The 26,570-nt window shown below is 43.8% G+C and overlaps 1 protein-coding gene across 5 annotated transcripts in view; it reads right to left on the bottom strand.

Annotated features, from left to right (window-relative positions):
* Nucleotides 1-17,480, bottom strand: part of LOC117360021 (prosaposin-like) — a 160,229-nt gene extending 142,749 nt beyond the window's left edge. For all 5 annotated transcript variants that reach the window (XM_033943565.1, XM_033943567.1, XM_033943569.1 and 2 more), the window contains exon 1: nucleotides 17,381-17,480. In XM_033943565.1, the coding sequence (XP_033799456.1) occupies nucleotides 17,381-17,423 (43 nt within the window). In that variant the 5' untranslated portion in view covers nucleotides 17,424-17,480. The remainder of the gene's footprint in view (nucleotides 1-17,380) is intronic.
* Between the last annotated feature and the right edge of the window lie 9,090 nt (nucleotides 17,481-26,570).

Here is a 26,570-nt window from a genome sequence, read left to right as displayed (position 1 = left end):
CGTCTCCAAAAGGCGACTGAATGCTTGCTGACGGTGGGAAGGGATGTCAGGAAGGAAAGACTGCAGAACCTTCAGGCAGTGCTTGAGGTAAGAAGTAAATGTAAAATTGCAGTTAAGGACGTGGTTCGCCATCATCGAGTTTTGATAAAGGCGTCGACCGAAACTGTCCATCGTCCAGCCCTCTCTGCCCGGGGGGATGGCAGCATAGACCCTGGAAGGGTTGGACTTCTTCAGCGAGGACTCGACCACCAGGGACTGATGGGAGAGCTGTGACTTCTCAAAACCCTTACATGGTACCGTACGGTACCGAGACTCCATCTTGGAAGGGATGGCCGGATGGCATAAGGCGCTTCCAGATTACGGAGGAAGATCTGCTTGAGAACCTGATTCAGAGGGAGCCGCAAGGACTCCTTAGGGAGATGAGTTCCAACTCATCCAGTTATTCTTTCGTGTACCGGGATTCAGACTGGAGATCCAGCTGAAGAGCCCTACCCATGTCCGAGACAAACCTAGCAATAGAGGAGGTTCGAGACGAAGAAGGAGTCTCGTGAGGCAAGGATGAACCGGAACGTCGAGCCGCCAAAAAGGACGGGGATGCTTCCCGAGAATAAAGAGCAGACATGTCCGAGTCTCGAGAGAAGGACAGAGAAGACATTCTGCTCCGAAGGCCCGGAGAGGCAGAGAAGTCCCCGCATCGACCTCCACTGAGGGAAGAGCCTGGGGTATGAGGAACCAGAGGGGAAACCAACTTCCCCGAGGGCCTCGAGGTAGGGGTCCTCAACCCCGAACCACCCCGACTCGGGGAGACTGACGGGGAGGTCCGCCGAGGGGAGCGAGAAGCGTGTTAAGACCGTATTGGCTCCAGGAAGCGCCTCGAAGAACGCAGGATAGGAGATCTGCCCCGAGGAGCCAAGTCCCTCGACCTCTTCGAGGGCGGAAGCCTCGAAGGAGCGGACTTCAAGGCATGCTTCGAACGAGGCACACGGGGTGGGGACCCAGGCCTCAAAGTAGCAGGGGATGACTCACTCGAGGAAAGCCGTCAAGACCGTCGAGACCGCCCGTGAGGTGCGTCGAGCAGACGCTCAGGCTGGCCAGCCGGGGTCGAGGTCGAAGCCGGGGCAAGTTAGCTCTGGACCAAGGAGATCCGAAGAACTGGGCACAGAAGACTTCAAAGCAACAAATGATGGTTGGAGAGGTGGAAGGTTTGTAACGGCATAAAATTTAAGAAGCAGCATGGCAAAAAACAAGACGCTGATGAGTTTGGTGCAGAAAGATGGGTCATGGAAGTGTTGCCATCAGTCATTGGGGGATATGAACCATGCGACGTTTTCAACGCTGATGAGATGGGCCTGTACTGGCGTGCCATCCCTGGTGGAACATTGGCTTTCAAACGCAGCTAAACTGTTGGCTTCAAGGTGCCAAAGGAAGATTGGCATTGCTGCTCAGTTGCAATATGCATGGTAGTGAAAAGCTAGAGCCACTAGTGATTGGGAAGAATCAAAATTCTCGGTGCTTCAAAAACATTAAGCACCTGCCTGTTGAATATGAAAGCAACAAAAATGCATGGGTGACGGCGACACTGTGGTTTGAATGGTTGCAGAAGCTTGACAATCTGATGAGAAGGCTTAGGAGGCACATTGTAATGCTGTGTGATAACTGTGCAGGACATAGCAATGATGTACGGTGACAGGTCAAAAACGCGTAAGACAATCGTGCGAAGACAAATCAGTGCTAAGACAATTCAGCGCAAGACAAGTAAGTGCAAAGACAATCCAGCGTAAGACATTTGAGTGCAAGACAATTGAGCGCAGCGACAACTCAGCGCAAGACAATTTCGTGCAAGATAACTCAGCGCCATGACAATTCAGCGCGCCACTAGAGGCCGCTTGCCCATCAAAGGACACGAGCACGTACAGCACGTGAACATGTCATCACGGCGACGTTATCTCATGATATATATTCTCCGTGGTTTTGCTAGTACTTGATCTATAACGAATATTTGTCTTGCATGGATTTTTCTCGCCTCTGGTGAGAGCGAACGTCCACATTCCTTCATTTACAGGTATGTTTATATTTCCGCTTCACGCGCAAGAAAAGGCAGGGTATTTCTCACGCGCGCACCGACCATGTTTGTAAATGTCGCTGCCTTTGCAAGCGATACCAGATGCGTGCAACAAAAGCGAGGATAGAAGTTTAAAAATCAGCCAAATTCACTATGAATTGTTTATATTGGGTATGCTTATATTTTTATGCGGGTATATTTATATATCATGGAATGCTCATCGCGCATGCGCGCATCAATAGTCATTCTTGCACGGGAAGGGGTAGACAAAATCGTGCGAGACAACGGCGCGCCGACAACCGAGCACGGACAACTGAGCGCAAGGTTGACGGCGCGCCGAAGAAAAGCACTATTTTAAACGGCTCCGATGGGGATGGGGGGGACATCGCGCTGCCGTTGTGGGTGGTTTGGGGGGAGTTGTAACCCCCCTCATTATACTTGAAACCGAACTTATTGCCTGTTTTTTAGGGAAAAAGTTAAGTTTTAAGTATAATGAGGGGGGTTACAAACCACCCACAACGGCAGCGCGATGTCCCCCCCACCCCCATCGGAGCCGTTTAAAATAGTGCTTTCTTCGGCGCGCCGTCAACCTTGCGCTCAGTTGTCTGCACCCTCTGGTCACCACTCCTTCCTCCCCTTCTTCCCCCCGCCTCACTCCCTCCCCCTCCTGCCCTCAGCCCTCCCAGAAAAAATACAAAAAAATGACAAACACAACTCCTTCCCCTTCTTCCTCCCCTTTTCATCCACCCCACTCCAACTACAGTCTCCAGCATCATGACTCGCCTGTTTCCTACTGTCTCGTGGGATCTTCAGTCCTGTGAGTGGCTCTCTCCCTCCCTCCCCCTCCCTCTCTCTCCCTCCCCCTCCCTCTCTCTCTCCTCCCTCTCTCTCTCCTCCCTCACCCTCCCTCTCTCTCTCCTCCCTCACCCTCCCTCTCTCTCTCCTCAATGACCGCAGTGTTTTCTTTGCCCTCCAGCCTCCTGTGTTGCAGCAGCTGTGACTACAACTTCACAATTGAATTCTCCAGCATCATGACTCGCCTGCCTCCTACCGTCTCAGTTCCCATGTCTGCACTTGGCTTGCCAGCTCTCCTTTGATGATCAGAAAAATGTGACATCATATCTATGATACTTTTAAAAAGACATTTTAATTTACAGTTTATTGAAAATAAAAGACAACTGATCCAAGATGGCCGCGATTGAATGACTGTGGGTGAGACGCTTTCGGAATAGCTTCTTACTTTACCTTCGCAAAATGCCGAAGAGAAGGGGTAGAAGCGCAGTCGGAGCCTCGCGGCGTGCAGATACCCCTCCTACGGTGGCTATAGATGAGTTTCTGAGGCGCCTACAACGGGATCCAATTTTGTCGGGGATTCGCCCGCTGGAAGTTCCGGCAACGAGTGAGGCGGCAGTGAACTTCCCTGGGCTCGAGTCGACGCTGAGCCCCGACGTAAGATCCCCGCCTCCACAGCCCCAGAGAGCCAGCTCACCGAGGGACGACAGTCTAACCGAAGTGGTGGACTCTCTACCCCGGGAGGCTAATTTGAGCTTGGCCCCGGAAGTTCTCAATCTTGAGGCAGAAACAGCGGTGGAGCAGTTAGAAGAACAAGGCAAAGGAGAGATAAGCCCTGAGACTGGAGGAATTCAATCAATACAACCAGGTACATTTGCTTCAATAAGACCTACTAATATCACCCTGGATTCAATTTGGGACCTAGTTGCAAGCTTGGGACAGACTTTATCTCCACAAATATTGGATTTGGAAAAGAAAGTTTTGGAACAAAAGGAAGAATTTAAAGTTGTGAAAGAAGATACTTCTCTACTGAAAACTAAAGTAGACACAATTGAGAAGGAACTATTAGAAGTAAAACAGGTACAGGGTACTTTAATCAGAGATAATACCAATTTAAGAAGGAAAGTTGAAAGTTTAGAAAATACTTCGCGTTTAAATAATCTTAGAATTTTGAATTTTCCTAAAACTTCAACGATATCCGCAAAAGAAATGTTGAAAAAATATTTGATTGAAATATTAAATATTCCTGAAGATATGCTTCCTCCTTTCCTACAAGTGTTTTACTTGCCAACAAAAATAAAAGAAGAATCTTCTCAGTTGGAACAAAATCAGAATTCTCCAATGGATGTAACAACAATTTTGGAAACTTCTCTTAAAGAAATAGTAAAACCTGCTACTCTTTTACTTACGGTGGTATTAACACCTGATAAAAATTGGTTACTGAAATTGTTTTTCAAAAATAGAGACAAAGAATTTCTTGGACATAAGATACAGATGTTCCCGGATGTGACAAAGGAAACCCAAAAACGTAGACGACAGTTTTTGCTTCTTAAACCAGGGGTGGCAGCAGTGGGGGGAGTTTTCTTTTTACGATATCCATGTAAATGTATTGTAAAATATAGATCCAATACATATATATTCTTTGAACCATCTCAGTTAACAGGTTTTCTCACCATGAAACGCCTTGAAGGGGGTCCAATAACATCAAGTTAATTTAGTAGTTAATCCTGTAACCACAGTCAGGAAATCACTATCTTATTGTTTAATTGGATGATTCCATTTCCTCTTTTTTTTTCACTCATTAACATTCTTGGATCTATAAATAATGGACTAAAGATTGATTAAGAAAACTATTTTCTTTATATTTTATATTCATTTATTATATATTGTAATGTCTTTCTCAATAATCTGAACAAGAAAGTTATTTTTTCTTGATGGTTTTCATGTTAAAAATAAATAAAGAATTAAAAAAAAAAAAAAAAAAAGAAAATAAAAGACAACTGCGTACAGGATAAATGCAAAACCTTATCAAACATAACTTTTAATTTACATGGCTGTGTCAACTAGGTAGAATTTGTAATGCTACAAGATTGACAGCTTATATTGTTTAGAGATGTTCTTAATAGAGTAGAACACTTCTCATTCTTAATCCTTTAAGTATAAATTAGATGAAATGCATAGAGGTGATATGTTAACATCTTTCCTTTCGTGCGCACACAATGTGATAGATGTATAAGGTGTACACCTGGCATAATTTTAGTCACCCATCTCCCTGAATGCCTCTTGTAAGGAGATGCGCATTTAGTTTGCTTTAAATCCAGAACTACTTACCATTAATAAAACAGGGGCACTGGTCTCCTGAAGTAATAGCATGTATTTAATACGTACTTCCTGAGTGCAGTGTCAAAGCACTAGCATTGAACAGGTGCGCCAGTTTCCCCCAGGCCTAACATAGTAACATAGTAGATGACGGCAGATAAAGACCCGAATGGTCCATCCAGTCTGCCCAACCTGATTCAATTTAAAATTTTTTTTTTTTTTCTTCTTAGCTATTTCTGGGCGAGAATCCAAAGCTTTACCCGGTACTGTGCTTGGGTTCCAACTGCCGAAATCTCTGTTAAGACTTACTCCAGCCCATCTACACCCTCCCAGCCATTGAAGCCCTCCCCTGCCCATCCTCCTCCAAGCCTAGTCCATTTCACCTATATTTCTAACTTTCTTCTTGATGGGGAATAGCAGTTTAGCATTGAGCGACATGTACTCAGTTAATCAGAGTACTTCACGCTTGGAGAATTTGTGCTTGTGCACACAAAATCCATAATAGGAAGCCATCTTCTCTGTGAATCTATGACATTTTTGCAAAAGTACTCAGTTAATCTAAGTACCTCACCACCAACCACCCCTGTTTCAGCGACCAATATTGTGGCTCACACTACACACAGACACACACACACTGACTGAATGAGAACCAAAGAGTCAGTTTTCTCCACACTATGTCCATTTTTCAAATGTTCCTGTGCTTGATGGGGGAACAATACTTTAGCATTGAACAAAACGTACTCTATATGGACAAGATTTATGTATGCATCTCTATATATGATCTTTTAAAGTTCATAGCCTTTTACATCCTCCAGTTCAAACACTGAAGCTCAAGGCTTAACTATTTTATAACTAAAGCATACAGGAAACTTCCCTTTCTGTGAATTTATGCTTTCGTACTCATCATCATCCTATTTTTAGACCATGTAATTGTCTTTTCAATTTCAAACTTCTTATAATGATCTTTATCATTCAATGTTATTATTTGCTGTTCACATCATGTTTACTTGTGTTCAATAATACTTACTTTGCATTTAACTTTGCCCTGGGGGACCTATGCTCACTGTATTATGCTTTCTTCAATAATACAGTTACCCAGAAATAAAAACATTATAATACAACTATTGATTCCAGAATTTATTTTACACTCACAAACTCCAATGACATTATGAACTTTTAATGACTTATAATGACTAAGGTTGCCATGAAACAAATTAGTTATTATTATCTTTTAATATATTAAGACACTTCATAAAATCAATAACTAGAGGGCTGCAAACAAATTGTGGACAGTTTTGTTTGGGTTTTATTCGGGGGGGGGGAGGGTGCAGTGAAGCTTGTCTTTAATCTTTGAAATCTGTTGGGCCTGAAGACGACAGTGTGAAGGAACTTGTAAGTTTGAACATGAATAACAATTTAAACAAACAGAGAAAAAGAGATAATGATCGTCATAAACACTTTAAACATATATTCTGTCACGTAAAGATTATTAAGCTAATTCAGCTTTACAAAAGTTTAACAATTCATACAACAAACATATCATGCAAGACAAACAGAAATAATGAAACTTAGCATTTGACAGATGGATCAGATGAATACACACTGAAGGCATCAGACTATGAGCATTTCATTATGACCCCAATGCAAACACCCACTATGCCCATTTACCTTCCACTATTACAGGTCTCACAGTCCCCAATGAATGTGTCTGGTAACAGGACAAAAACACCTGGGTCAAAAACTGAGAACTATCCCAAAATCTGCAGCCTGGAACTGGGTAACCTGGCCACCCTGTTACTTTGATTTATTAAACTCTTTTTCAAATATGAGAATGACACAGGAACTAAATTTCACCATCCTGTCCCTACGAGTTGCTGTCCTTGTCCCTCTCCCATTCCTATCATCTCTGCTTTAACAGTGTCAGGTCAAGACCACGCCAGGACAAAGGCCGCGCGCAGACAACTGAGCACAGCGCAGTGGCACCTGCCTAACAAAATTAATAATGCATTTTTAAGGTCGGTTCATAAACAATTGCTTTAATAATGCATTTTTAAGGTCTCTGACGGGGGTGTCGAGGGGAGAAAACCCCCCACTTTACTTTTTATGGATGACGCCACATTGTGGGGGCATTGTGGGGGGTTTGGGGGAATGTAACTCATAGAAACATAGAAATTGACGGCAGATAAGGGCCACGGCCCATCCAGTCTGCCCACCCTACTGACCCTCCCCTGCCTTTACTTTGCGAATAGATCCCACGTGTCGATCCCATTTGGCCTTAAAATCAGGCACGCTGCTGGCCTCAATCACCTGAAGTGGAAGACTATTCCAGCGATCAACCACCCTTTCGGTGAAAAAGAATTTCCTGGTGTCACCACGCAGTTTCCCGCCTCTGATTTTCCACGGATGTCCTCTTGTTGCCGTGGGACCCTTGAAAAAGAAGATATCCTCCTCTGCATCGATGCGGCCCGTGAGATACTTGAACGTCTCGATCATGTCTCCCCTCTCTCTGCGCTCCTCGAGCGAGTATAGGTGTAATTTATCTAACCGTTCTTCGTACGGGAGATCCTTCAGTCCCAGACCATCCGGGTGGCCATTCTCTGGACCGACTCCAGCCTCAGCACATCCTTACGGTAATGCGGCCTCCAGAATTGTACACAGTATTCCAGGTGGGGTCTCACCATGGATCTATACAGAGGCATAATGACTTCAGGCTTACGGCTGACGAAGCCCCTGCGTATGCAACCTATGATTTGTCTTGCCTTGGAAGAAGCTTGCTCCACTTGATTGGCAGCCTTCATGTCCTCACTGACGATCACCCCTAAGTCCCGTTCTGCTACTGTTCTTGTTAGGATCTCGCCATTAAGGGTATAAGTCCTGCATGGATTTTGGGTACCCAGGTGCATAACTTTGCATTTTTTGGCATTGAAGCTGAGCTGCCATGTCTTAGACCAGGTCTCTAGTAAGAGTAGATCGTGCATCATGTTGTCAGGCATTGAATTTTTTCCTATTGTACTTTTGCCTACTACATTGCTTAGTTTGGCATCATTGGCAAATAATGTTATCTTACCTCGGAGCCCTTCTGCCAAGTCCCTTATAAAGATATTGAATAGTATCGGGCCTAAGACAGAGCCCTGGGGCACCCCACTGATCACCTCCGCCATTGCAGAGGGGGTGCCGTTCACCATCACCCTTTGAACCCTGCCTCCAAGCCAGTTCCCAACCCACTTCGTCAATGTGTCGCCTAATCCTATGGAACTCATCTTGCTTAGCAACCTGCGATGAGGTACGCTATCGAATGCCTTGCTAAAGTCCAGGTATACGAAGTCCAGGGACTCTTCAACATCTAACTTCCCCGTCACCCAGTCAAAGAAGCTGATCAGGTTGGATTGGCAGGATCTCCCCTTAGTAAATCCATGTTGACGGGGATCCCGTAGGTTCTCTTCATTCAGGATTGTATCTAATTGGTGTTTGATAAGAGTTTCCATTAGTTTGCTAACTATTGATGTGAGACTCACTGGTCTGTAGTTTGCCGCTTCTGTCTTGGAGCCTTTCTTGTGGAGTGGAATAACGTTAGCCTTCTTCCAGTCCAACGGGACGCTACCTGAACTAAGGGAAAGGTTGAAGAGCACTGACAGCGGCTCCGCCAAGACATCACTTAACTCCCTGAGCATCCTGGGGTGCAGATTGTCCGGTCCCATTGCTTTGTAAACCTTGAGCTTTGACAGCTCCATGTAGACACTGTTGGGCGTGAATTTGAAATCGCTAAATGGGTCTATTGAGTCAGCCCTTGTCTGTAGCTGAGGTCCATGCCCCGGCGCTTCTCGGGTGAAGACAGAGCAGAAGTATTCATTTAACAGTTGGGCTTTTTCTGAGTCCTTTTCCACATAGTCTCCGTCTGGTTTTCTTAGACGTACTATTCCCCCTGAGTTTTTACTTCTGTCACTGATATACCTGAAGAATGATTTATCTCCCTTCTGGATGTTCTTTGCTAGAGATTCCTCCATGTTGAATTTAGCCTCCCTGACTGCTGTTTTGACGGCTTTTGACTTGGTCAGGTATTCTGCTCTGGAGACCTGTTCCCTTGATTGTTTGTAAGAGATGAATGCTTTTTTCTTTTCTTTGATGAGGTCTGAGATCTCCGCAGTGAACCACTGTGGTTTATTGTTTCTACGGCGTTTACTTACCAGCTTAACATAACGGTTCGTCGCTTCCTGTATGGTGGCTTTCAAAGTCGACCATATTTCTTCCACACTATCGGTTTCTGCTTGGCTTTGTAGCATCTGGTGAACAAAGTCACCCATCTCTTGGAAGTTTGTGTCCTTGAATTTGAGGACCTTGGTTAGTGTTGCAGATTTAGTGAAGCCTTTCCCAAGATTGAACCATATCATGTTGTGGTCGCTGGAGGCCAATGTGTCTCCCACCGAGACATCTGTGACACTTTCACCATTGGTAAGTAACAGGTCCAGTATTGCCTGATCCCTTGTTGGTTCCAACACCAATTGCCTGAGATGTGCTCCCTTCAAGGAGTTTAATAGCCTCCTGCTGCTGCCGGAAGCAGCGGTAAGTGTGCCCCAATCAACATCAGGCATGTTGAAGTCACCTAACAATACTGTGTCCCCACGCAAGGTGAAATTCTCTATATCTCCAATCAATTCTATATCCAGGTCATCCTGTTATTTTGGGGGTCTGTAAATAACGCCAAGATACAGGCATTTGTCCTTCCCTCTGGCCAAATTAACCGAAAGGGATTCCCCAGTGTATTGGACATCTGTGATTCTTTTGACCTTAATGTCATCCTTTGTATATAATGCTACACCTCCTCCCAATCTGCCCTCCCTGTCCCGGCGAAGCAGGTTGTAACCTGGTATGACCATGTCCCATCCATGAGAGTCTGTGAGCCAGGTCTCAGATATTGCCGCCACATCCAGGTCGGCATTCCTTATTTCTGTTTCCAGATCCAGTATCTTGTTTCTCAAGCTATGTGCGTTAACGTACATAGCTTTCCATGTTATGTTTTTATTATGTCTTAGTGGGGATATTCCTGTTTGAATTACTTGGGACGCTTTTAGCATTATTCACATACTTTGTATTCTCCCTAGACCCAGAGCTATATCTTGTACCTGACCCAGACTCCCCAGACCCAGAGCTACAATGTGAACCTATCCCAAATACGGAAATGTGTGTATCCTGTGGGGGAGTTCCCGCATGGGCTACTTGAACTCCTTCCACACTATTTGCAATGTGTATACCCCCGCTGGACTCCCCAGACCCAGAGCTACAATGTGTACCTATCCCAAATACGGAAATGTGTGTATCCTGTGGGGGAGTTCCCGCATGGGCTACTTGAACTCCTTCCACACTATTTGCAATGTTTATACCCCCGCTGGACCCAGGCTTGCAATGTGTACTGCCCTTAGTCCCGGAATTACAGTGTGTACACTCCCCTAACCAAGAATTACAATGTGTACTCATCCTAGATCCAGAATTACAATGTGACCCAGAATTATAATGTGAACCTTCCCTAGACTCGAAAGTGTTTATACTACTTGTCTCAGCCTCAAAATAGTATTGACAGTTTAGCACACCAGGTAGGTAATTTGTGCCCGTACCTTCCCCCAACTTACCTAGTTTAAAGCCCTGTGAAATAGGCGGGCTAGACGGTGTCCAAGGACTTTCTTCCCTCTTCTAGTCAGGTGTAACCTGTCTTGTCCCAGTAGTCCTTGCAATGCTTCTCCATGGTGCAGAAATCCGAAGTTCATCTCCTTGCACCATCCCTGCAGCCAGTCGTTTGCCCTCTGGATGCGATCCTCCCTGGCACTGCCCTTTCCCCTTACCGGGAGGATCGAGGAGAAGACCACCTGCGCATCCAACCTCCTCAGTTTCTCACCCAGGGCCCTGAAGTCTTCAGGTAAGCTGTTAGCGGTGCTCCTGGCGGTGTCGTTGGTCCCGACATGGATGAGAATCATGGGGAAGTGATCTCAGGGCTTGATTAGTCTGTCAAGGCAAGCGGTTACATCCCGGATCCTAGCCCCTGGCAAACAGCAGACCTCTCTCGATTGCAGATCCGGCCTCGGTGCCCCTTAGCAGCAAATCCCCGATGACCACCACTCTGCGCTTCTTACTGAAAACTTCAGTAAGGGTTTTTTCCGTAAAAAAAACAGGGAAACAATTAAGTTTCCAATATAATGAGGGAACTTACAACCCTCCAAACACCACACAACACCGCCGCGATATGTATTAACTGGTGTCAGGTCAAAAGCGCGCTGCAACAAAAGCGCGCGCCGACAATTGAGTGCAGCGCGTGCCGCCGCGCCGCTCTAAATTACAGTTTTTAGGGGCTCCGATGGGGGGGCGTGGGGTGAACCCCCCCAGTTTACTTAATAGACATCGCGCCGGCGTTACGGAGGGTTTGGGGGGGTTGTAACCCTCCACATTTTACTGTAAACTGAACTTTTTCCCTAAAAACAGGGAAAAAGTGAAGTTTTCAGTAAAATGTGGGGGGTTACACCCCCCACACACCCCACAACGCCCCCACAACGCGGCGCGATGTCTATTAAATAAAGTGTGGGGGTTCCCCCTCATGCCCCCCCCGTCGGAGCGCTAAAAACAGTAATTTAGATCAGCGCGCGCTGCGCTCAATTGTCTGGGCGCGCCTTTGTCGCGGCGCGCTTTTGACCCGACACCGTCTTGCGTTCAGTTGCTAGCCCTTAGTTGTCTCGCGCTGAGTTGGGTGTCAGGTCTATGAACCAGTTGGGTGTCAGGTCAAAAGCGGGCTGGGACAAAGGCGTGGCCAGACAATTGAGCGCAGCGCGCGCCGCCACGCCGCTCTAAATTACTGTTTTTAGCGCTCCGACGGGGGGAGGTGGGGGGTTGTAACCCCCCACATTTTACTGAAAACTTCACTTTTTCCGTTTTTAGGGAAAAAGTTCAGTTTACAGTAAAATGTGGATGGTTACAACACCCCAAACTCCCGGTAACGCCGGCGCGATGTCTATTAAGTAAATTGGGGGGTTCCCCCCCATGCCCCCCCATCGGAGCCCCTAAAAACTGTAATTTAGAGCAGAGCAGCGGCGCGCGCTGCACTCAATTGTCGTTGTGCGCTTTTGTCTTTCGCGCCGTTGTCTATGAACCGCTGAGTTGTCTTGCGCTGAGATGTCTTGCGCTGAGATGTCTTGCGCTCAGTTGTCTTGCGTTCAGTTGTCTTGCGCTCAGTTGCTGGCACTGAGTTGTCTTGCGCTCAGTTGTCCCGCTCATGCACATTTCGGAAAATAAGTTGCGCTCAATTGTCTTGCGCTCAAATGTCTCATGCTCGATTGTCTTTGCGCTCACTTGTCTTAACACCCAATTGTCTTGCGCTCATTTGTCTTGCGCTCAGTTGTCTGCGCAATTTTGTCTGCGCGCAATTGTCTATGAACCAACATTAGACTCGTGTTTCTGCCACCAAACACGACCTCTTTGACCAGGGGATAATCACCAACTTTAAACGTCATTTCAGGTCACTCATCTTACTGTGATGGCAGTAACTGATACAAGAATGGAATCCAGCCCCCGAGCTGCTGAGCTTGCGAGAAAAATGATGGTGCTCGACTCTCTTCACATGGTACGGGAGGCATGGAGTCAAGTCTCATCATCCACAATTTCAAATTGTTCAACGCACCTGATGAGACAACTGAAGCTGACTCTTCGTCCATCAAACTCCCTGTTGGACTCTCGCCACAAGGGTTCATAGTCAGTGGTGCGCAAGACACCGGCACGCTGACAATTCAGGTCAAGAAAGAAGTGCGCCGCCGAAAAACTTATTTTTAAAGAGCTCCAAAGGGGGGGTGGGGGATCCCCCCTACTTTAATGCATAGTGTTCACGCTGCTGTTGGGGGGGGCCTTGGGGGGTTGAAACCCTCCATTATAGAGAAAACAGAACTTTTTCTGAATTTTTTCAGGAAAAGTTCAGTTTTCTCTATAATATGGGGGGTTGCACCCCTCACACCCCCCCCTCCCCAACAGCAGCACAAACACTATGCATTAAAGTGAGGGTGGTCCCCCCACACCACTCGTCGGAGCTCTTTAAAAATAAAGTTTTTCGGCGGCACGCTTCTTTCTTGCGCTGAATTGTCAGCGCTGGATTGTCGGTGCGCTAGTGTCTGGCGCGTGATTATCCCGTCACAAGAGTTTGAACTGTATGTTGCCATTGACAATGATGTGTCCACATCATCTGATTGCACTAATTCCGATATCTGTACAGTCATAAAGGACACTGCAGACAACCAAGTGTCTAATGAGGAGATACTGCTGCGGTCATCATGACTAATGAAGCACCTGCAAAGATTGTTTCCTTCTCGGATGCACTGAAGTCCCTACACACGCTGCGCTATCTGAATATAAATGGATGTCACGACTAAGGCCAGTTTTACAACATCAGTAGTCGGATACACAGCCCGAATTGTGCAATCTGCGTGCAGAAAAGAATGTTGGTTTAAAAAAAGGTTTACAGTGTACTGTATTGTTTTAGACGGAGCAGTGCTGTTTCTAAAACTGAACCATGTAGAACTGTTTTACGTGTGTTTTATGCTAAATAAAAATTTTATTGCATTGGACTACAGCATACTGTGATTTTTCATGACTAAAAAATTGTACTCCGGTTAAGCACACACCCCGTTTAAGCGCACGTGGTGGTCCAATCCCGAGGGCTTGCATTTAAGCAGAGTCAATTTCTTCAGAATCACTTAACTTGTCAAATTTAATGTTCCTGTAGTAGGTGTTCAGCTCAGCTACAAAATAGTTTAGCTCATCCACAGACCCTGTGCAGATCATAAAAATATCATCAATGTAGGGGTACCAGCACTTAACATGTTGGTACCTTCTGGAAGGATTTCTTCTCAAATCCTGCCGTAAATAAGTCAGCTATTGGGGGGGGGGGGCAAAGGATGCCCCCATAGCCACTCCTGAAATCTGGGCAAAGATTTGATCTAAGATGACATGATTGTTTTGTTTGTTTGTTTTTTAAATTCTTAATTCATTTTAAAACTTTCATCAAGTGTACAAATAATCATAATAAACACAATTAATCTGAGCACTTGAACAATTTATCATTATAATCTATAAGTAGAAATGTAACCATCTCCCCACCCTCCCTCAAATCCCTCTATTCATAAGATGACATGATTGTTTTTTAAAGCCAACTAGTGAGTGCTGTAAGGAATTCCGAAGGGACTTGCCAGGGTCTTAGATGAGTTTCCAAGGCTTCTTTAACAACTTCAATGCTTCATTTTTTGGGATAGAAGTGTATAGTGGAATCTTTTGATGTATTTTTAAGAATTTCGGAAAATGAGTAGTATCTTTGATTAAAGATGGGATTGAACTTGTCAGCAGAAAAATAAATGTGTCAACCAGAAGTTTTGGACCGACTGAAATTTCAACTCATAAGTTTGATTGCCGGCACATAACACACACTCCATATTTTAAGCGTATTTTGCAGGGGAAAAAGTGCATCCCATACACCGGCAAATACAATAAATGGAATAGTCTCTCCTTTATGTGGACTATTCAGTAAATTGAATTTTTCTTGATTAATTCTTCTCGTTAATTTAATGGAGGATTGTGTTCCAACTCTGCTTTTCCTTTTCATTGATTTTCTTTGATGTCAATAAAAGCATAATTTAAAAAAAAAAAATAATCTGTGAAAACAAACATTAGGTTGTGCTCCGTTTAACAATTGTTTATGAGAATACATAAAAGTCTTAAAGGCAGAGAGGCACAGTATGTTCTAAACTCTGGACAAAAGCCAGCCCCTTATATAGTTAATTCGGCATCTTAAACACAAAGAGATCACAAGAATACATAAAAATAGATTCGTTATTACAGGTACATACCGTAAATTAGTTTACTCTTAGGGCTTAGGGTTAAACTGTCACTACCCAAGATACAAGTGCCTTTTTTTTTTTTTTTAAATAAATTTAATACATTTAATAATATCAGATGATATCAAAGAAAAAGGTTTCACGAAATGAATACTTATATAATACAATACTCAACAAACAATCCTTTTAAAGCCCACAATCTGGAGAGACACATTACCATTTTTTACCATAAATTTTTAAAAGGAAATCAAAGAAATGGGTTGAATTCATATGAATCCTAATCATTCCTACTATATAAGACCTTGACATCCTTCCGTTTTCTCAGAGATGAAACATCAAATAATTAAAAGAAAAAAAAAGAAACTCATTTCTGTTCACGAGCTAACAAAAATTGTTGTAATTGAATGGGGTCCCAATAAACATATTCAATGTCCTGTATCTTAACAAGACATTTACAAGGAAACTTTAAGTAGAAGTGACTTATAGGGCTCCTTTTACTTAGCTGTGACAGGTGCATTCGGCGTAGAATTGCCACGCATGCTAAACCCGCGCTACGTGGCTAGAACTAATGCCAGCTCAATGCTGGCGTTAGCGTCTAGCGCGCGTAGCAATTTAGTGCGCACTAAAACCACTATCGCAGCTTAGTAAAAGGAGCTCATAGTTTTCCTCTCCAGAAGGGCAGTGAAATACAGATTCAGCAAACGGGATCAGACATAGAACATGTAGTTAGTGAACTTACTAGTTCCAGAAGAATCCTAGTTTAATACTAGAGATACATTAATAAGTATATTTCTAAGGTGGAATTTTTCCAGTGCCTCACTTCCATTTCCAAACACCAGACTACATGTTAAAATTACCATATGAAGACATACAACCTGATCAGTAATCATATGAGAATAAGATTCTACAAATAATAACAAATTATTACTTATAATGACTGGGGTTGCCAATCAACAAATTACGTATAAATTGAAAAATTGGAGTAGATTAAATTATAATTTCTGGTGGAATTTCTTATATCATGTTTATAAAATGGAAAGATTTATTGCAATACAGCGTGGTTTTTTTCAGGAAATTTCAGGATGTGTGGGAGTCTTTACAAAGTATTATACCGATTAGATGACATTTTATTTTTTTTCTTTCCCTTAAATTTACAAGTTTGATTGTGAGGGTGGGAGGGGGTAAATTTATTCTTACATATTGTATAAGGTATTGATTATATGATAAGAAGGGTGGGAGATAATTGCATATTATTTGTACCATTGATGATTAAGTGTTATATTTATTGTTAATTTGTTTGGATATATTGTTACACTTATTGTAAATTTGAAAATGAATAAAGAATTTAAAAAAAAAGAGAATAAGATTCCCAAATCCTAGAGTAATCAAATATAAAACTAACTATTCATTCTACAGGCTTCCCATACCTTGTAACAGAATGGTGGAATTCTTTACCAGCACAATTAAGAAATACCCACCCAACCCCGACAATGAAAAAACAAAAAACTTTTGTAAAGGCCTAAGACCCTATTTGGAAAATACCTTACTCCCTCTCCCCACAAAACAAGTTTATCTGTGTCAAGACAAGAGTCGTAATGAAATAATGTAATCCCTAAATTGTAAATCTCATATTTCTTCTTGATCATATCCTTAAGCAGTACATAATGGCCTGTTCTTCCGATAAAAATCAGATACTTTTAGTTTCCGATCGATATCAGAGTGCTTTTATCTTGCTCGATTGTTGGCCCTGTTGCATTTCGAAAGTAATTACCGCGCGCTACAGACAAAAAAAAAATTACCCCCACCCCCACCCCACTCACACTCACACACTCTCACACTTACTTACACCCCGCGGAGGCCTAAGTCATATGATTGCTCTGATAACAATAAATTAAGCCAGCATCCCACACACCCTTTACGATGCCGCGTTAGGCTGGGGGGGGTTTCTATCGCCTAACGCGGCTTGATAAAAGGAGCCCTAAATAACGATTGCCATCCTCCTAACACAGGGTGGTGCATCGTTCCCAAAAGAAGAGAGAGATCCGAGCTACACAAGAGGAGCCAGAAAACTAACTAGAATACAAAGTAGCCAAACACCAGCTTAGATTTTTTTTTTTCATTATCGAAAGGGAGTCTTTCCGCTACTGAAACGCAATCCACGCCCTACCTAAACCCCTTCCCAAGTTAACTAACGATGCCAGGAAGAACTCTGCCCGCAGCCACCCCAACACCTTGAGGGAGGGAAGCGCGCCCGTGCATTTTCCCCCCTTCAGCTTCATGCACAGGTCAGAGGACTATTTCCCCCTCCTCCACCTGACTCGCAGGTTATTTTCGGAGGGCCCGACTCGCTTACCCCCAGTGAGCAGTGCGGGAAGGAGGAGGAGTAGCTGCTTCATGTCTCGTTCTCTCGGTGACCCGTCGCGCCAATGCCTTCGGTGCGCCAAGACGAAGAATTTAAAGGCGCTGACTAGCCCCAGAACTGCCCACAACCTTCTATTTATTTATTTCATCATAACGGGACATTTATTAATATTCAGTCCCGCCCCCAAACCCACCCAAGCCCCACCCAATCCAGCCCCACCCCCAATTTCTTCCATTCATTTTTCATGCATACACACTATCTTATCTATAATAATAAAACGGTAAGCGCGCATGTGCACTCTTACCGCGTGTTCCCTGAGATCTGACCTGTCGGGATGTGCCGGCAAGAGTGCGCATGCACGCTTACTACGTATCCGAAGGTGTGCTAGAGACGCGACAGGTGCATTCGGCGGCGGGACATTTAGAGGCAGCCACATTGGGGGAAAATAAAAGTGTACCACAGTCGTCAGAGGGCGCGGGGCAGCGGTCCGGGAGTGACAGAAAAGGAGAAGCGAGAGTTGGTATCACTCGAAGACAGCCGCCGCAGCCTCTGTCACCGCCTAGGTCTCCCGGCTACTCACACGCACCCTCCGAAGGGCTGGGGTACAAAGAGCGCCTCCTGCCCTCGCCCTCCCCCCGCCCCGGGATAAACCGAGAAACGGAGCTGGCCCGACCTCTACGACAGACCCGAGGAGCCCAGCAACTTTCCGCCCCAGCTCTTGCGCTGACCCCGGGACCCGAGTTCTTTGCCGCCCCCCCTTCCCATCCCACAGTCCCGACTATGAACCTGGCAATTCCAGCAGCATGTGCAGCAGTCTTCACACGCTGCTTCAGGCCCTTCTACTGCCCTAATTTGCTCTGCCGCATCTCTGATGATGTCATCAGGGACGTGCCAGAGTAAATCAGGGCAGTAGAAGGACCCGAAGCAGCGTGTGAAGACTGCTGCACACGCTGCTGGAATCGCCAGGTTCATAGTCGGGACCGCGGGAAGGGAAGGGGGGGCGGTAAAGGACTAAGGGAGCCGGCAGACCACAGGAAGGGAAAGGAGGGTAGAGAAACCGCTACTGCTGCTGCACAGGGAAGTGGAGTGGGGGGACTGAAATGGAGGGGGAGGGAATGCTGCTTTGGCTGCTGCACAGGGAAGTGGTGGGAGAGAAATGCTGCTGTATAGGAGGAAGGGAGAGAGACAGATAGATAGAAAGACAGACAGCGGGAGGAAGGGAGACAAAGAAAAGAAGAAAGACACAGGGGTAGGGAGATACACAGAAAGACAGACAGACAAAGGGGACCAGGGATAGAGACAGACAGAAAGAAAGACAGCGGGAGAGAGAGACAGAAATAAAGATGGAGGGAGAGAGAGACAGAAATAAAGACAAGACAGACATATATTCTAGCACCCGTTAATGTAACGGGCTAAAATACTAGTTAATTCATAATGGTAACCATAAAATTAAAAAAAAACCCACAAAGTACACTGACTGTACGCAGAGAAAATATTATTTGGTCAGCTGGATTCAAGATGGCGTTTTGAACAGATGCTAGGCGGCAAGCTCCGCCTTAGCGCGGTTCTGCTTGCCCTTGTTCCCTTTACCTTGTGGTGACCCGCCCACTGAACTTTTTTCTTGAGCAGATTGGAGTCTTCTTCCACTGGTGTGGTCTTTTTCCTATGGGCCTTTGACGCTGCTTTCGGACCAAGCACAGCGGAGTCCCGAATGGGGAAGAGGAAGGGAACCACCCGGCCTTTTCCTTCGGCTGCCGGGGGTTTCACGACCCTAGTGCAGACAACGCTGGATGCTGGGTTCCTTCGCCTGCCCACGGAGACACCACCAACTCTGGTAGGCTCATTGAGTTTGGCGAACCTTAGTGACGATTGGGTTTCCTTAAGGGGAGGGATAAATTTTCCCAATTTTTATAGATATCATCAATCCTATATTATGCACCAGGGTATGTATTGGGTCCTTCTAGAGCTCAGTGAGAATATCCCAGATTCGTTATGGTTGGAATGGCGTCTCATGTTTCCTCTGCAATTATGCCATGTTCTCAGTATCAAAATGCCTAGGTTATATAAAAAAACAGAATATTAGTAGATACATGGAAAACATTAAGATATGTAAGTAATTTAACACCTATTCCAATTCACAAATCATCAAATCAAACTATATGGCTGAACTCCAAGATTCAAATTGGCGGATTTAAGGTCATCTGGAAGTATTGGATGATAGCAGGAATACGTGTATTAGAAGATGTTATTTCTAATGGTAAGCTGCTTGATTTTTCACAGTTGCAACATAAATATGGCCTCAATAAATCACAAAGTTTTAGATGGATGCAACTGAAGCAGGCCATTCAGGTGGGGTTCCCTGAATGGAAAAATCTTAACAATCAATATAGTTTAGAGTTCTTATGCTTTCAGGTGGACTTCCTGGAGTACCAGGCCGCCCAGTGGTATAAATTGTTAACTGGATTTGTTATAAAGAAACCAAAGACTGGTCTGAGAGACATTTGGAGCAGTGGCGTACCTAGGGTATGTGGCACCCGGGGCCCATCATTTTTTGACACCCCCCCTCCCCCCCCCCCCATGTAAAAAAATATTTTTTGTAACGACCATGAAACGGAATAAATGGTCAGAATAGAAACAAACAGTGAAAATTTTCTTATATTGAATCTCATATATGTAACCATTATTCCAAACATACCATAACATAACAAATTATGTCTGAATTGTCATGACATCAGAAGTACATATGGAGTAGTTGCAGGTGATGCTTGGGACAGTTCTGATTGTGTTAGTTCGGTTTTATGTGTTTTTTGAATAGAAAGGTTTTTATTTCTTTTTGAAGGTTTTGTAGTCTGTGGTCGAGGTCAATAGGTTGTAGAGTTGGGGGTCGAGTGTTGCAGCTCGAATGGCTAGGAGGTTGTCGAACAGTTTTTTTCTTTTGACGTTTTTGGTTGGAGGGTGTGTGAATGGTGCGTGAGTTCTCCTATGTCTGGTTGAGGTGGATTGAATTATTTAGCTGAAGAAATTAGTTACCCCCTCATCCCACACACATTAATTCTCTTCCATTTTTGTTCCCATTATAAAAAACACTGATAAGTTCCCAGAAAAAAATACATTAAAATAAGAATGAGAACATAACATAAGAATAGCCTAACTGGGTCAGACCAATGGTCCATCATGCCCAGTAGCCCATTCTCATGGTAGCCAATCCAGGACACTAATACCTGGTCAAAACCCAAAGAGTAGCAACATTCCATGCTACCGATCCAGTGCAAGCAGACACTTTCCCCATGTCTTAATAACAGATTATGGACTTTTCCTCCAGGAATTTGTCCAAATCTTTCTTAAAACCAGCTACACTATCTGCTTTTACCATAACTTCTGGCCACTTCATTTTTAAGTTTAGATCTTTCCTTTCAAACAGACACCTTGATAGATGTCAAATACAGCACAAGGTAACTTCACATGGACTTAGCTGTGCAAGAAATGTTTAATCTCCTCATACACCCACCATATAGTGCAAAAATGTGCAAAGGTCTGTTTTTTTCTTTCGATCACTACATAGCCTAATGCCACACAAGCAGCGCTGTTACAAACATATTCTGTAGGTCAATGCTAAGGATAACAAAGTTTCCTTCCTTGGACCAGAAGGAGATACTGATAAACCACTGGAAGAGATCCCAAAACAACACCCAAAGACCCAGTCAGTGTGTGAACCAGTTGAGTGGAGTGGACTAACTGGGGGGTGGAAATGGGCCCGGAGTTTGCTCAGCAAAATTTCCCAGACCACCTCTTCCTCTCAACAGATTGACACGCTGCCACCACCACCACCACTAGAACACCTCACTAGGTAGGCCAGCTATGCTATAAACTTTATAAAACACATTATTATATTTTCTTATAAAGCACATATTTTAACTGAACTCTGACATCCTCAGCCTTTCCATTCACAAAAATAGAAGGAAGAAAAGTTCCCATTTCCTGTTGTCTCATGTCCCCGGCCTATACAATATTTTTTTTCTGCAGACCCTTCAAAGGTCTGACCAAATCCTCGTTTCACTTGCATTATAAAGTACTGAGGATGCCATCTCTCCCCAATTCCAGGTCCTAAAGTCTAAGACAGTAGCGCAAACTAATGCTGCCAGATTCAGGAAAAAAAATTTTGATTCGATTCAGCCTATTGAATTGGTTTTTCAATTCGATTTTCCTGCCCAGTTGGGTGATTTTTTTCAAAAATCCTGGTGGATTTTATAGCTTTTTCACCCCATTTGGCTTCTCCTAACCATACTGGCGCTGTGGTGTAAATAAAATAAAGAAACAAAAAGGACTTTTCTTCTCTCTGTTAAATCCTAGGCTCACGTTTGCAGTCCAACACCAGCTCTGGCAGGATACACATTTCAAATCTGACATATTGTAATCACAAAACAGAAAATAAAATTAATTTTTCTACCTTTTGTTGTCTGGTTATATATCAAATCTTGTTGGTCCAAGGCTCTGGTTTACATCTGATAACTTGCTTGCCAGGGTCTCCTTCTTTCTTCTTTCTGCATGCTAACCATCCATCTGCCAACTCTGTCCTCCCTTTCCATTTCCCTTCCCGCCCCAGGAAGTCTGGTATCTTTCCTTTTTTTTATTCTCCCTCCACAGATCCACCTTTTCTTAACTAGCCTTTCATCCGGCATCTCTCCCTCCTTCTCCACCACCCCAGAGTCCACCATCGTGATCATTTATTTTTTTCATCAAAATGGGACATCTATTGTCAGTCCCGCCCCCGATTTATTTCATTCATTTTTCATGTACACAATATCTTATTAATTCATAATGGTAACCATAAAATTAAAAAATCCCCACAAAGCACATTATATGCAGAAAAAATGTTAATTATCATTTATATTTGGGGGGGGTTCAAAGATGTCAAGGCAGATGACTTTAAAATATGCAATGTCATCTCAATAAGTATAGAAAAATAGACAAATATAGTGCAAAATATAGACAGCAGATAAATTCTCAGAACTGACACATTTTGATCACTAAATTGAAAATAAAATCATTTTTCCTACCTTCCTACCTTTCCTGTTTAGTGATTTCATGAGTCTCTGGTTGCGTTTCCTTCTGACTGTGCATCCTTTCTTTCATTTCTTTTTCTTTCTGCACTCAGGCCTAACAATTGTCCCTTTCTATTCCCTCCCTCCTTCCTATGTCCTTAGTGCCCCCAGTGCCTCCTTCCCATGTCCTTAGTGCCCCCTTCTGTGTCCTTAGTGTAACCCCCTCCTTCTCATGTGAGGTAAAAGGTATCCCTCTTGAAATAAGATTTATTTTGTAGTCGTGAACACCGAGGATTAAATTGATACCTTTCCCCAGGAGAAGGAGTGAATTACATAAAAAATATATAATAATAAAATGTAATGTAAACTGGAAATAAAAATGTTAAACCATAAACAAAATAGATATAAAGAAGCACCAAGGTTTCAAATTTAAAATAGAAATAAAATTTAATAAACAAATGCTCTATATATCAAATCTAGACAATGAAATTCTACTTCCCCTCGGTACAGGGTATTTGAGGCTTTCTGTCCTTACTGTGTAGGGGTATCACATTGGAATGCTGTTGCTAGCAGACTCTTTCTTCCTGAAACCAACCTACTACTCTAACTAAAACCAAATCAATAAGAAAAACCCTATCCTAAATCTTATAACCTCACAGTTGCCTAAAATACTTTCTAAACTAGGAAAAAAACCAGATAAATGATGTTCCCTATACTATTTCCCTCCCCAAAATTTCCTATATATAAATCACAAAACTCATCCTTCCTTTAAACATTTCATGATTATAAATCTTTTCCCAAAATCTTAACAGAAATTATTCCCAGAAAAAGATTTCCAAGGCAGTTTCACAACTTTGCTTCACTAATGGTCTCATAACATTCCACAGAAATCTGTCACAGGAACATCTCATTAACTTCTCTAGAAATCAGCACTACAGACTTATTACACAGAGACTGAAAATTTCTCCAGAAATCAGATTTCAAAAGCAGTTCACAATTTTGCTTCACTAGTATTCTCTCACAACATTCCACAGAAATCTGTCACAGGACATCTCATTAACTTCTCCAGAAATCAGGTTTCCAAAAGCAGTTCACAACCTTGCTTCACCAATATTTCTCTCACAGCATTTTACAGGAATCTCACACAGGACCAATGTTCCCTCTAAGCTGAGCGCATGAGCGATCGCTCACTATTTTCAGTGGCGTCGCTCATACGTTTTCTCGTGTCGCTCAATCAAGGGCGGGCAGAAGTGAGAGGAAGCGGCGGCGGCGGTCTGCCCTGCTCATCTTAATGTATTTTAAGTTGAAAGATGCAGCGGTGGCTCCTCTCAAGATCCCCGACTGCATCGGACTTCCAAAGCAGGTGTGGATTCGTGAGAGGAGCCGCTGCCACAATACCAGAAAGCTGGCGAAGCAAAAACTTTAAGTAAATTATTATTCTTCTAAGTTTTGAGTATTTAACTCTCCCACAATCTCACAGGCACTCATCCTCCGTGCCTGCTCATAAATTTGTGGAGTATGTAACTTGTCGCTCATGCATATTTTTTTTTGCACACACCTCATCAATCCTTAGAGGGAACATTGCACAGGACCTCTCATAAAATCTTCTCCAAAAAATCAGCACCACAGATTTGTCACTCGGAGAATCTCTGAAAACACTTCCCAGAAGATTCTCACAGACTATTTCTAGCATCAGATAGTTTCATAGATAAAACAATTCTTCATATCAGCCAGAAAGAAACATTTTCACCCTTGGATAAATACCAGAATCTATATATCAAACCTCAACTTAAACCAAAACCTCTAATTCCTATTCAAAATTCAATAAAAACAGCTTAATTACCTTCTCACAAGGCCCAGAAACCAAACTACCTGCACACAGATCCAAGTCATCCTCCCAACTGTCAAATCTGACAGTTAGAATGTTCATGCAGCTGATGCTGATCTCTGCACTAGGACAGCAAACCTATGCAGGAGATCAGCAACAGAATACCAAAATTGCACCAATACAAAAAAAAAATACAAACCAACTTTCTCAAAATAGGAAAAAACCCAGTTCTTACATTCCAGATCCTCTCTGCTTCAAAAACCCTTTAAAATCTTCTTTAAACCCTGTTTTTCACACTCAAATAATTTTTAAACTTTTAACCCTGGTTACATTAGTGCCCCCAGTGCCTCCATCCCATGTCCATAGTGCCCCTTCCTGTGACCTTAGTGCCCCCAGTGCCTCCTTCCCATTTCCTTAGTGCCCCTCCCTTGCCAAAACCAGCCTGCCTGCCTCCCCCTCACTGCCTTCCAGCCTTTGTCCTACTCCCTCCCCCGAAGCCAGCCAGCCAGCCAGCCTCCCTCCCTCCCTGCCGGGCCACAGATCTGCAGAGGACCCGCTGAATCTCCAACACGATGGCAGAGGTACAGGTATGATAGGGAGGAGGAGCAGGGCAGAGCCTGGCGGCGGCCTTAAAAAATTCTGGGAGGGGGCATTGACCCGAATATAAACCGGGATCCCCATTTTATATATCTTTACATAAGGGTAAGAATAAATTATTGTTTTATTAGACCAATGCACACAGCGAGCCCAGGTGTAAATCGGATGTCCAATGTGAGTTGCAAGACCGGGTGAAAATCGTGGATTAACCCCGGGCTCGCCATGCATGTTGGACAGAATATAACAATTGAAAAATTCACCCCAAAAAGTTGTTGTATCGTTCCTTTTTAGGGCCAGCCATCCCTCCCCCTTTCTTTCGAGCTAGCTTGTTGCACGTATATGACATCACAGGGTCGCCTTTGTTTGCTTCACGCTTAACGGCCCAAAGAAGCCGCATAGCCTCATGGGATTCATATGCTGTATATATGATTGCGTGATCCCAGCGTTGTTAACGGTCTTGTCTGCTAGAAACATTACATTTCTTTTCCTGAGCGAAATGGACGGCGGTTGTCAGCTCTGCTATCTTCTTCTTTTAGAACACGAGTATGACGATAGAGATGGAGCTAGAGAAAGAAGGTGAGTACCTCCCTGCCCTCGTATGTTTCATGCGCAAATTGCCCTGGATGACATGTCCAACCAGAAGGTAATGAACAATTACCGTCTTAGCAGGGCTGCTATTTTACATCTTTATGGTGAAATTAGAGCTGATATTGATCCAAAAACAGCTCGTTCACATGCAGTGCCTGATCTAGTGAAGCTGCTTGCCATCCTCCATTTTCTTGCCACCGAATCCTGTCAGCGAGTCATCGGGTGTTTGAGTGGTGTGACCCAGCCATCAGGGTGCAGATCTTTGGGACAGGTTCTTCAAGCAATCAAAAAACGTGCCAGACAGTACATCAGATTCCTGAGGGTGTGGAGGAAGAACGTCTAGTTAAGACTTTTGTCAGATTGCAGGAATGACCAAATCTTGGGGCTCATCGACTGTACACATATACTATTTACTCCCCCACCCCCCCTTGGAGAGAAAATGATATACTGGAATTGTAAAATGGGACACTCCTTGAATGTACAAGTAATATGTGATGCCAACCTCAGTGATCCTCAATGTTTTTTCCAAGTTCCCTGGTAGCTGCCATGATTCATACATACTGACAACCTCCACCATCGGACAGAAATTTGCAGAAGGAAATTTTGGACAATCATGGCTACTGGGTAGGTTGGATTTATGTTGGCTCAAAGAAGTGTGTGGCTATTTTTTTTTAACAGAAAGGATACTTTTAACCTTATACTGTATTTGTTGTTACAGGGGATGGCAGATATGCTTGCAGTCCATGGTTAATGACCCCACTGCTGACACCACACTCCGATGCAGAGAAACATTATAACAAAGCCCACATGTCAAGCGGACTGCTGGACATGATGGACCACTGGTTTGACCCAGCAGCGGCATCTCTTATGTTCTTATATTTACCAATTAAACAGATTATTCCACCATGCGTGAAATTCAATCTTAGAAAGATCTTTCCAGCAAAATAACACATTTTGGATTGCTAAAGAGAGCATGATAGTCAACAATCTGCCCTTATGAGTGTCCAACGGAACAGTTAGACCCTGTGTCATTAAAATGATGGTAAAGTTAATTGGTTCCTTGATATCTAATATATCACATATAATTCGCCATACTTTTTCCCAATTTATAACGAGATGTTTACAA

Source organism: Geotrypetes seraphini, chromosome 4 (genome assembly GCF_902459505.1).
Source record: "Geotrypetes seraphini chromosome 4, aGeoSer1.1, whole genome shotgun sequence".
NCBI lineage: Eukaryota > Metazoa > Chordata > Amphibia > Gymnophiona > Dermophiidae > Geotrypetes > Geotrypetes seraphini.
This window is presented reverse-complemented; position numbering and strand designations above follow the sequence as displayed.